We start from the raw sequence: 11,809 nt of genomic DNA on the forward strand, positions 1-11,809 counted from the left end.
TTTGACAGCTGCACTTAGAGGCTTAATTAGCCGGCGCGGCAACAGGACCCGCACCGGCTAATAGAAGCACTGCCTGGCTGCACATGTCAGCCGGGATCAGCGCCGCTCAGAGCGGGGTCCCGGCGGGACCCCGCTCTGAACACCCCCCGCGGCACCATGACGTATCAGATACATGACGGGTTTTACAATGGGTCAAATCTATAACTAAATAAGGACAACTATTTTTTATTTTGTGAGGTTTCATGTTTACACTATTCGCTCTGTGGTAAAACTTGACATGTTATCTGTGTTCCTGAAGTCAGTACGATTACAAGATTACATAGGCAACTTATATAACTCTTCTTTTATTTGACTGCTTTTAAAAAATTAAAACCTTTACAAAAAAAAAACTAAATGTGTTTCAAATTACTCAATTACCATCCTTATAACGCTTTTATTTTTTGATCTGTGGGGCTATTTGAGGCGTTATTTGTTGCACTGTGATTGCATATATACAACTTTTTTATCACTTTTTATTCCAATTTTTCCGTATTTGATGTGACCATAAATCAGCAATTTTGCACTTTGGCATCTTTCGCGCTCATGCCATTTACCGTAGAAGATCAGGAATGTGATAATTTAATAGTTCAGGAGATTCCGCATACAGCAAAACCATCGTTTTTATTTATAAAATGGGAAAAGGGGGGTTGATTTGAACTTTTTATAATTTGAGTTTGCAAAATACTTGTATCATAAAATAACATCATAGGGTAGGGATGGGAAAGGAGGAAGGAAGGGGAGGTAGCAGTGGAGGAAAGAAACAGGTCTGGGCGATCTGTATGTGTAAAAGGACCCTAAACTTTCTAAACCCATAGACCTTAATTTACCCATTAGACATGAGCCCATGAGGGACACTGTCAAATGCTTTTGCAAAATCCTGGTATACCATATCCACAGCTGCCCCTCTAATCCAGGCATTTACTTACCTTTTTATAACATATTACGTTGGTTTGAAACTTTCTGTCCTTCACTGGCTGCTGTAAATGAATATGTCAGGAATAAGCTGCAATTATGTTCATAGCCACTTAAGGGTTCTCCTGTGAAGGGACGGCCGTACCAAGATGAAGTGGCCAGGCTATGGAGAGAGAAGACTATACAAGCCTTGTTAAAGTGAGCCAGGCAACTTTTATGAAAAAGTTTTTAGGGTGGCCCAGAAGCATCCAGACCTGGGGTGCGTTATCAGACACTTTGCTATCTATCCATGTAGCTTTGAGAAACGGATTGGGCTTTCTCCTATAAAGCACAAGTAAATATTTATGGATCTCTCCTCTATTATCGTTCAGATGTGCTGGAGTGTTAAATACACTTTTATGCCAGGTGAGTGTAAGAGTGTGAGTGGAGACTGGACTAAGGCCGTGTAGTTGCACGGCCTAACCCTTTCTCCTAACATGGGCCTTGGACACGTATTGGCATCAACTTCTGAGGATGTTGGGGGACACTGTATCAAATACATGATTGCCGTATGTATAGTATAGACAGGGTAACAATAAATCCAAAAGTAAGTACCATGTGATGGTGTGAGCTCCGCGATTACTGGCCAGGTGATGTAAGTGCCCCCCCCCCCCCCCCCATCATAACACTGAAACGCCTATCATCTTCCCTCCACCACACAAGGTCACTGATAAACACTGCAGAGGGGATAAAACAGGTGAGCAGAGAAAACAACAATGCCAGATACGCAACAAGCAGGTGAGTGCTGCATCATACCACCAATCCCTATACCCTGCACCATCACTGACCTAGAGACGCACCTACCCTATACCCTGCACTATTACTGATCTACAGACTCACCTACCCTATACCTTGCACTATTGCTGACACACCTTCCCTATACCCTACACTATTACTGACCTATAAAAGTGCCACACTAGTCTGCACTGTTACTGACCTATAGACATTACCACACTATATTCTGCACTATTACTGACCTACAGACTCACCTACCCTATACCCTACACTATTACTGACCTACAGACTCACCTACCCTATAACCTACACTATTACTGACCTACACACTCACCTACCCTATACCCTACACTATTACTGACCTACAGACTCACCTACCCTATACCCTGCACTATTACTGACCTATAGACTCACCTTCCCTATACCCTACACTATTACTGACCTACACATTAACCTACCCTATACCCTGCACTATTACTGACCTACAGACTCACCTACCCTATACCCTGCACTATTACTGACCTATAGACTCACCTACCCTATACCCTACACTATTACTGACCTACAGACTCACCTACCCTATACCCTACACTATTACTGACCTACACATTAACCTACCCTATACCCTACACTATTACTGACCTATAGACTCACCTACCCTATACCCTGCACTATTACTGACCTATAGACTCACCTACCCTATACCCTGCACTATTACTGACCTATAGACTCACCTTCCCTATACCCTACACTATTACTGACCTAGAGAATCTGCCACACTATAGTCTGCTCTGTTACTGACCTATAGACACTGTCACACTATACCCTGCACTATTACTGACCTATAGACATTACCACACTATACATTGCACTATTACTGACCTATAGACTCACCTACCCGTTACCCTACACTATTACTGACCTACAGACTCACCTACCCTATACCCTGCACTATTACTGACCTACAGACTCACCTACCCTATACCCTACACTATTACTGACCTAGAGAATCTGCCACACTATAGTCTGCTCTGTTACTGAGCTATAGACACTGTCACACTATACCCTGCACTATTACTGACCTATAGACTCACCTTCCCTATACCCTACACTATTACTGACCTATAGAATCTGCCACACTATAGTCTGCTCTGTTACTGAGCTATAGACACTGTCACACTATACCCTGCACTATTACTGACCTATAGACTCACCTACCCTATACCCTACACTATTAGTGTCCAATAGTTGGGAAACAATGGAGATGTGATAGCGCTATTGTCATCCAGGAAAGGTAATTCAATTAGGACATTTTTATTAGCACCAAACTACTACATGTTTTGGCACTTGCCCAGCCCCTTTATTGGGCACATTCAACCACATGATAAATGCTCTTTCTGGATGTCACCAGCTCTATCTGAGCTCCATTTTTCCGGATTACTGGATACGATTCAAGTGAGATGAAATATCTCATCAAGCTGTATGAAGGAACGGCATTAGCTGCACAGTATAGCACAACACTAACAGGTGAGCCTAATATAATTCCTGATACCCAATCTCACCCTTGGCTCAGGGACGCCTGCACAATAAGGCGTCATGTCTTTTTCTTCCTCAGTTATATTCTTCTCAGTCACAGCAGCCATTCATTGTCTTTCCTGCCTTTTCTCTTTCTCCAGGATCCTGTCAGCCATGCTGCGATTCTTCGCCCTCCTTTCCCTGTGCACTATTGCACAATGTAAGTACAAAAACCTCATGACAACTGGTTGTCGGCCACATTGATAGAGGCCGAGGGGCACTTATTCCATCTAAGCCTTATAATCAGCTGTCATGTTCTGTAGAGATCACTAATTATCTTCATAGGCAGGATTATAATAACAGAGGATAGTCACAGCTCACCCCCTCCTCCGTGTGCTAATCTCTACAAAAGTCACAAAGCATGCCCACAATACTTTCTCAGATCTATAGGTTATTATGGTCCATGTTGCTGCTGTAAACCATAACAGGTCAGGCTCAGGCAAGATGGTAGCCCCAAGAAAATATAATAAAAAAAAATTTATATTCTGGTTATAAGCACTAGAAAGAGAAGAGGTGATATATTCCCTTTAATAACCACCAGGTAAGGATGGTCCTGGGATTGATAACAATGCTTCTGTCCTTATGCCACAGGCTGTCCCACCATCCTCACTAAATCCCAGTGGGGAGGGAAAGCACCAACCTGCAGGACAGCTATGGCCACTCCAGTCACCTATGTGGTTATCCACCACACTGCCGGTGCCGCCTGCTCATCCCAGTCTACCTGCACCACTCAGGCCAAGAACATCCAGAACATGCACATCAACAGCAATGGTTGGTGTGACGTAGGATACAAGTAAGTATATGGAGGTACATTGATGCCATAAGATCAGCTGAATCCATATAGGTAACCATTCTTTTGCGTTTTGCAGCTTCCTGGTTGGAGGGGACGGCTCCATATACGAGGGCCGTGGCTGGACATCTGTCGGTGCTCACGCTCCAAACTACAACTCTAACTCCATCGGTATTTCCTTAATCGGCACCTTCACAAGTGAGTTGGGGAAATGTCTGGGTTCTTTAAGGAGAACCACTAATGTCCCAAATAGCCCCTAAGTATTGAGATTCCCAATTTCACACGTGTTCCAGGTATAAAGGTGAATTACTGACATAACTGCTGCTGTGTTATTCTAGGCAGTAACCCCACAACCGCAGCCCAGAACGCTGCCAAGAATCTCATCAGCTGCGGCGTCACCAAAGGATACATCAAGTCTGCCTATATCCTGAAGGGACATCGTAACGTCACCGCGACAGAGTGCCCCGGAAACACCTTCTACAACACTGTGAAGACCTGGCCCCGCTTCCAGGCTTAGGCCTTACTGAACGTCAGTCCTGAATGCAGATGTGAGGTTGTACAGTGTGCAGGTTTATAAGCACAGATCATTAACCCTGTAATATCCCATACAAAATCCTTTCCAATCGGTGAGTGGGATCATGACATCTCCATTCTGCAGAAAACCCAGACAACACCAGACATTTCTTGTGTAATATTTCAGCATGGAAGCACCACATACAGCAACAATATAATAAAAGAAACTTAAATAATACATTGTCCAGACCAAGAGTGGATTCATGACCTGTCAGAGAGCATCGTTTCTCACAATTCATGAGATTTATTCTCAGTACACATTACCTCTGACGTCAGTCGGGGAGACTCCACAAGCTTCCACAAGCGGTCATTGCTGGACTTTCTGATTACTTCTCCCAACTAAACTGGTGTAAGAGTCAGGTTCATAGGCCTCCTTGCTCACACACGCTTTCTAGAAGATAGGGGTCAGGCCTTTGGAACTCCATTACCCTTCACTTTTTTGTATCTAAAGATGTTGCTTTAATATTTCTACAGTAGTTTCTCCTTTGCTGATTGATTCTTCAGGCCACGTGAATATAGAAAGCATTTCACTGTTGACGTAGATACTTTTTTTTACCGCTTTCCTCCAGCATCTTAACACTGTTCTTTTTGGTGTGACTTGTGTTTTTTGCATCAAAGTCCATTCATGTCTGGGAGAGAGAACATATTTCCATCCAGAACATACCGATGGGTGCACAGTCCCATGGTGTGTAATCTTACATATTACCATGTGAATAGACAAAACGTCTAAACCCTGTATACAGCGTATGGGGCTCTCCCTACCGTCAGATTATGTTGGTAGTGATAGGGGTCAGGTGTAGTGGAACTTGAATGTGGCTATACCCATACACTCGGCATCCAACTCCTGATGTCTGGAGAAATTGGATGCTGTCCTAGGGATGCCAGAAAACACTGATGCAGCCTTTGGTTGTATTTGTGTTTTCCACAACTCCGTAGGGTGGCACCCAACTTTTCCAGATGTCAGGAGTTGAATGCCAATTGTTCGGGTTCATCCACTTTTCTGAAGTTTGCTTAACACTGCATCCCACCTCCAAGTGCCCCCTACACTGCTGCTTCACTCTTGGGCAGCATTATATTCCGGACCTTACCTGAGAGCATTCAGGTGCACACATGGGTTGTGTCACAACATCTATCGAGCACTGGGTGAACAGTTCTGGTGCAGATAGTGATTACTGCCACCATTAGAGATTGCCACCTGGTTGAGGTGTCACCTCTTCATGGCTGCTGTTACCCTTGGATGTCAGGCATGGGCTGGAGAGGTGCCATGCCAAGAAAGTGAACAGGATACCATATGAACATTGTAGAGAAAATGTGTGAGCAAGAACTAAGACATTCTCAGATTCTCTGTACCTCATCCATAGTGTTCCCCTACCATCTGCCCAGAATATCCCCCCTCACTCCCAGCACCCCAATATCTCTACTTTTACATCCAGACCCCAGAAAATAGTTGTATACTAAACAGTGGGCGCCTAAGGTAGAGCTATATACTGTGCAGTAAATGCCTAGGATATAGCTGTATAGAGTAGACTCCTCATATACTAAGCAGAAGTAGACCCCTGGTATATAGCTGAATACTGAGCAGCAGACCCCGGGTATATAGCTGTATACTGAGCAGCAGACCCCGGGTATATAGCTGTATACTGAGCAGCAGACCCCTGGTATATAGCTGTATACTGAGCAGCAATCCCCTGGTATTTAGCTGTATACTGAGCAGCAGACCCCTGGTATATAACTGTATACTGAGCAGCAGACCCCTGGTATATAGCTGTATACTGAGCAGCAATCCCCTGGTATATAGCTGTATACTGAGCAGCAGACCTCTGGTACATAGCTGTATACTGAGCAGCAGACCCCTGGTATTTAGCTGTATACTGAGCAGCAGACCCCTGGTATATAACTGTATACTGAGCAGCAGACCCCTGGTATATAGCTGTATACTGAGCAGCAATCCCCTGGTATATAGCTGTATACTGAGCAGCAGACCTCTGGTACATAGCTGTATACTGAGCAGCAGACCCCTGGTATATAGCTGTATACTGAGCAGCAGACCCCTGGTATATAACTGTATACTGAGCAGCAGACCCCTGGTATATAGCTGTATACTGAGCAGCAATCCCCTGGTATATAGCTGTATACTGAGCAGCAGACCTCTGGTATATAGCTGTATACTGAGCAGAAGACCCCTGGTATATAGCTGTATACTGAGCAGCAGACCCCTGATATATAGCTGTATACTGAGCAGCAGACCTCTGTTATATAGCTGTATACTGAGCAGCAGACTCCTAATATATAGCTGTATACTGAGCAGCAGACCTCTGGTATATAGCTGTATACTGAGCAGAAGACCCCTGGTATATAGCTGTATACTGAGCAGCAGACCTCTGATATATAGCTGTATACTGAGCAGCAGACCCCTGGTATATAGCTGTATACTGAGCAGCAGACCTCTGATATATAGCTGTATACTGAGCAGCAGACCCCTGGTATATAACTGTATACTGAGCAGCAGACCTCTGGTATATAGCTGTATACTGAGCAGCAGACCCCTGGTATATAGCTGTATACTGAGCAGCAGACCTCTGGTATATAGCTGTATACTGAGCAGCAGACCTCTGGTATATAGCTGTATACTGAGCAGTAGACCCCTGGTATATAGCTGTATACTGAGCAGCAGACCTCTGGTATATAGCTGTATACTGAGCAGCAGACCTCTGGTATATAGCTGTATACTGAGCAGCAGACCCCTGGTATATAACTGTATACTGAGCAGCAGACCCCTGGTATATAGCTGTATACTGAGCAGCAATCCCCTGGTATATAGCTGTATACTGAGCAGCAGACCTCTGGTACATAGCTGTATACTGAGCAGCAGACCCCTGGTATATAGCTGTATACTGAGCAGCAGACCCCTGGTATATAACTGTATACTGAGCAGCAGACCCCTGGTATATAGCTGTATACTGAGCAGCAATCCCCTGGTATATAGCTGTATACTGAGCAGCAGACCTCTGGTATATAGCTGTATACTGAGCAGAAGACCCCTGGTATATAGCTGTATACTGAGCAGCAGACCCCTGATATATAGCTGTATACTGAGCAGCAGACCTCTGTTATATAGCTGTATACTGAGCAGCAGACTCCTAATATATAGCTGTATACTGAGCAGCAGACCTCTGGTATATAGCTGTATACTGAGCAGAAGACCCCTGGTATATAGCTGTATACTGAGCAGCAGACCTCTGATATATAGCTGTATACTGAGCAGCAGACCCCTGGTATATAACTGTATACTGAGCAGCAGACCTCTGGTATATAGCTGTATACTGAGCATCAGACCCCTGGTATATAGCTGTATACTGAGCAGCAGACCTCTGTTATATAGCTGTATACTGAGCAGCAGACTCCTAATATATAGCTGTATACTGAGCAGCAGACCTCTGGTATATAGCTGTATACTGAGCAGAAGACCCCTGGTATATAGCTGTATACTGAGCAGCAGACCCCTGGTTTATAACTGTATACTGAGCAGCAGACCTCTGGTATATAGCTGTATACTGAGCAGAAGACCCCTGGTATATAGCTGTATACTGAGCAGCAGACCTCTGTTATATAGCTGTATACTGAGCAGCAGACCTCTGTTATATAGCTGTATACTGAGCAGCAGACCCCTGGTATATAACTGTATACTGAGCAGCAGACCTCTGGAATATAGCTGTATACTGAGCAGTAGGCCCCTGGTATATAGCTGTATACTGAGCAGCAGACCTCTGGTATATAACTGTATACTGAGCAGCAATCCCTGGTATATAGCTGTATATTGAGCAGCAGACGTCTGGTATATAGCTGTATACATGGAGCAATGAACGCCTGGTATATAGCCGTGCTCCGAGCACCACACTCCGTCATCCACTAGTGGCAGGAAATGTCACTCCTTCCTTACTAATAAAGGTACACAGAGAGTCACCATAGCAACAGTGAGCGGAAGTCCCTCCTCCGACCCCTGCGCCACCCGGAAGCGGAAGCTGAGCGGCCTCAGAGCGACAGTCGGCGAAACAACGTGAAGAGGGAAAGATGTGAGTGACCCGTATAATGTGTATAGCGTGTAATATACCGTGTGTAGTATGTGGTACTTCTGTATAACACGTGTCGTGTGTAATATATAGTATATATAATGTGCAGTACACCATGTATAATATATAATACCCCCTATAAGGTGTAATATAAAGTATATATAATGTGCAATAGACCCTATAATGTGTAATATATAGTATATAATGTGTAATAGACCATGTATAATATATACTACCCCTATAATGTGTAATATATAGTATATAATGTGCAGTACACTACGTATAATACCCCCTATAATGTGTAATATATATATAGTGTATATAATGTGCAGTACACTACGTATAATACCCCCTATAATGTGTAATATATAGTGTATATATTGTTCTTCAAATAAACTGGTAAATAGCAGTGGGTGCCATTTATTTCACTAGGTCACTCAGTTCTGACTGTATATGCTTATTTAAAGGGGTTGTCTAGCGTCTGGGATTTTTTAAATATACTGCTTCTGGTGCATATAACACAATAAACATCCTATGCTTACCTCTCTGCACTCCCCCAGTGTCGTCTTCTGCTGTCGCCAGTGTCCCCTGCTGACTGCAGAGCCTCCGCTTGTCTCAGGAGTGATAGCTCGCCCACAAATCCCTGGCCGTAGGGCTGTCCTATCTCAGTCAGTGATTGGCAGAGCGGGCTGTCACTCGTGAGAAAAGTTTATTTCGGAAGTGACAGCAAAAGAGGACACCGGGGGAGTGCAGAGAGGTAAGCATAGGATGTTTATTGTGTTACATGCACCAGAAGCAGTATAATAAAAAAGGCACGTGCTGCTCTCCGCCACAGTATGCGTTAGCCTCTTGTTCTCTTCAGGATGCTGACAGACATGCGACAAAAGTGAAAACGCAGTATGAACCTGACCTAATGCTCCTCTGAGCGCTCTGTATACTGTGCATGTATTTACCCCCCTTCACTTTCCTTGAACCTCCAGGAGTCTCCTAAATAAGCCGAAGAGTGAGATGACCCCTGAGGAGCTGCAGAAGCGCGAGGAGGAGGAGTTTAACACTGGGCCCCTGTCAGTGCTCACACAGTCCGTGAAGAATAACACACAAGTTCTTATCAACTGCAGAAACAACAAGAAGCTGCTGGGGAGGGTGAAGGCCTTTGACAGGTGAGTGTGTGGCCCCTAGAGTACAGGGTAGTGTAGGGCCCCCTCTTCTTGTACCTGTCGGGATGTAAAACGTGAAGCACCTCTATTGGGGAATCTGGTGTGCTTGTTGCCTAGGGGGCTCCGTATTTCTTGCCCCAACCATGACACAGAGGTATCTATGTGGGTTTGCAAAAGATGTAGTGAACAAATCCAGACGTTGCTGCCACTCCGTGGTGCTGTCACCGACCTACAGTCATCTCTTTATCTTATCTGTATCTTACTCTTCCACAGACACTGTAACATGGTCCTGGAGAATGTCAAGGAGATGTGGACTGAGGTTCCTAAAAGCGGCAAAGGAAAGAAGAAATCCAAACCGGTGAACAAGGACAGATACATCTCCAAAATGTTCCTGCGAGGAGACAGCGTCATAGTGGTGCTCAGGAACCCGCTGCTGGCCGGGAAATGATGATTGCCCCCTGCTATGCCCCGCTCACTGTGTTAAGAGATGACTCTCACATTTTGTGGGTCTTTTATGGGTTTTTTTTTGTATTTTTTGTTTCATGTTTACTAGGAACTCGTCAATTTGATGATTTTCATTTGTTTTTGTAATAAACAGGTTCTGCAGATATGTAATGGCTGGTTACTGTGCGGTAGGGGAGGCAACATGTAGCACCAATGATCACGGCATGTCAGTGTCAATTTGTACATGTTTATGGGACTGTATTCTAATTACAAATCCTGTAACTGTTTGCCGATGAATGAGCAGATACCCAGTGACTCAGTACAAGCTTATGCTCCCTGGTATATGCGTTATAGTTTGTTTACACAGACAGATTATCTGACAGATTTTTGAAGCCAAAGCCAGGAATGGATTTGGAAAGAGGTGAATCCTCAGCCTTTTCTTTTATGACCTGTTTAAACTCTGTTCCTGGCTTTGCCTTCAAAAATCTGCCAGATAGATCTGTCAGTGTAAACGCACCATTAGTCTTCATTCACACTTCCGTAGTGCAGACACATTTTGTGGACTTGTGAATGAGGCCTTGAAAGGGTTGTCAAGGTTTATAAAAACATAGTTGCTTTCTCACAAAAATAGCGTCACCCTTGTCTTTGGTTGTGGGTTTTGTAGCTCAGTTCCGTCAAAGTGAATGGAGCTGAATTGTAATACCACACACAACCTGAGCACAGGGGTGGTGCTTGTTTTGCAAAAAAAAAAAAATTCCTTTTCATAGTGTGGCTGACCACGTTTTGGTGTATACCAAGGGATATCGGCTCGAATCAAGTCCCTAAGGGTGTCAGCCCTTTGAAATGAATGGCACCTGTTGAGTCACAGATAACACTGACATACGCCATAAATGCAGACAATCATCAGGTATAATCCACCCTGCAGCTGCTCCTCTATGTTGTCTATACAGGTTATGGAGGCTCAGGAACCTATTGTCGCTGAATACTTTTGCTTTGGGAATTATCCGCAGTCAACTCAGAACAAAAGACGAAGTGACAAGTTTATTCAGTCAAAATTGCAGGTTGGTTGTCTTGGCGGTGACCCACAGCAGGGTGATCTCAGGGCACAGGTTGGAGGAGGCTTTGACGTTTGTGTCCCTTTTCTAGTGGTAAACGGCGATAGTGCTGTACTGCCACATCACATACAGTGTTAGTGAATGGTAACGTACTCCATCAGCAGAATAGTGAGCGCAGCTCTGGAGTATAATACATACATGCATAGTGCATTTTATGCCTTATTCATGTGCAGTTTCAGCTGTGGACTGTTAGAATTGACATTGTTTTTTCTTAGTGCTTCTCCTTGTGTCACCATATGACCTTATAGTCATCCTGTAATAATGAGGGTCTAATAAAAACATTTACAGCATTTTTATTCCACATTATTACATCATAAGCAATGTCACACATCTAAGACCCCCCCCCCGGTCCCTCCAAAA

General features: G+C 44.3%; 2 protein-coding genes across 2 annotated transcripts; both read left to right on the top strand.

Moving 5' to 3' along the window:
- The first annotated feature begins 3,403 nt into the window (after positions 1 to 3,403).
- LOC138802367 (peptidoglycan-recognition protein SC2-like) lies at positions 3,404 to 4,841 on the top strand. Its single transcript, XM_069985587.1, has 4 exons — positions 3,404 to 3,460; positions 3,892 to 4,093; positions 4,170 to 4,288; positions 4,429 to 4,841. Exons 1-4 carry the CDS (start codon positions 3,415 to 3,417, stop codon positions 4,605 to 4,607), a joined length of 546 nt encoding a protein of 181 aa, XP_069841688.1. The 5' UTR covers positions 3,404 to 3,414; the 3' UTR covers positions 4,608 to 4,841.
- A 3,808-nt stretch (positions 4,842 to 8,649) lies between these two features.
- Positions 8,650 to 10,500, top strand: SNRPD2 (small nuclear ribonucleoprotein D2 polypeptide). Its single transcript, XM_069985598.1, has 3 exons — positions 8,650 to 8,736; positions 9,714 to 9,893; positions 10,164 to 10,500. Coding segments are annotated over exons 1-3 (357 nt in total). The 5' UTR covers positions 8,650 to 8,734; the 3' UTR covers positions 10,339 to 10,500.
- The last annotated feature ends 1,309 nt before the right edge of the window (positions 10,501 to 11,809 follow it).

The sequence above is a fragment of the Dendropsophus ebraccatus genome, chromosome 10 (genome assembly GCF_027789765.1).
Source record: "Dendropsophus ebraccatus isolate aDenEbr1 chromosome 10, aDenEbr1.pat, whole genome shotgun sequence".
In the NCBI taxonomy this organism is placed as follows: Eukaryota; Metazoa; Chordata; class Amphibia; order Anura; family Hylidae; genus Dendropsophus; species Dendropsophus ebraccatus.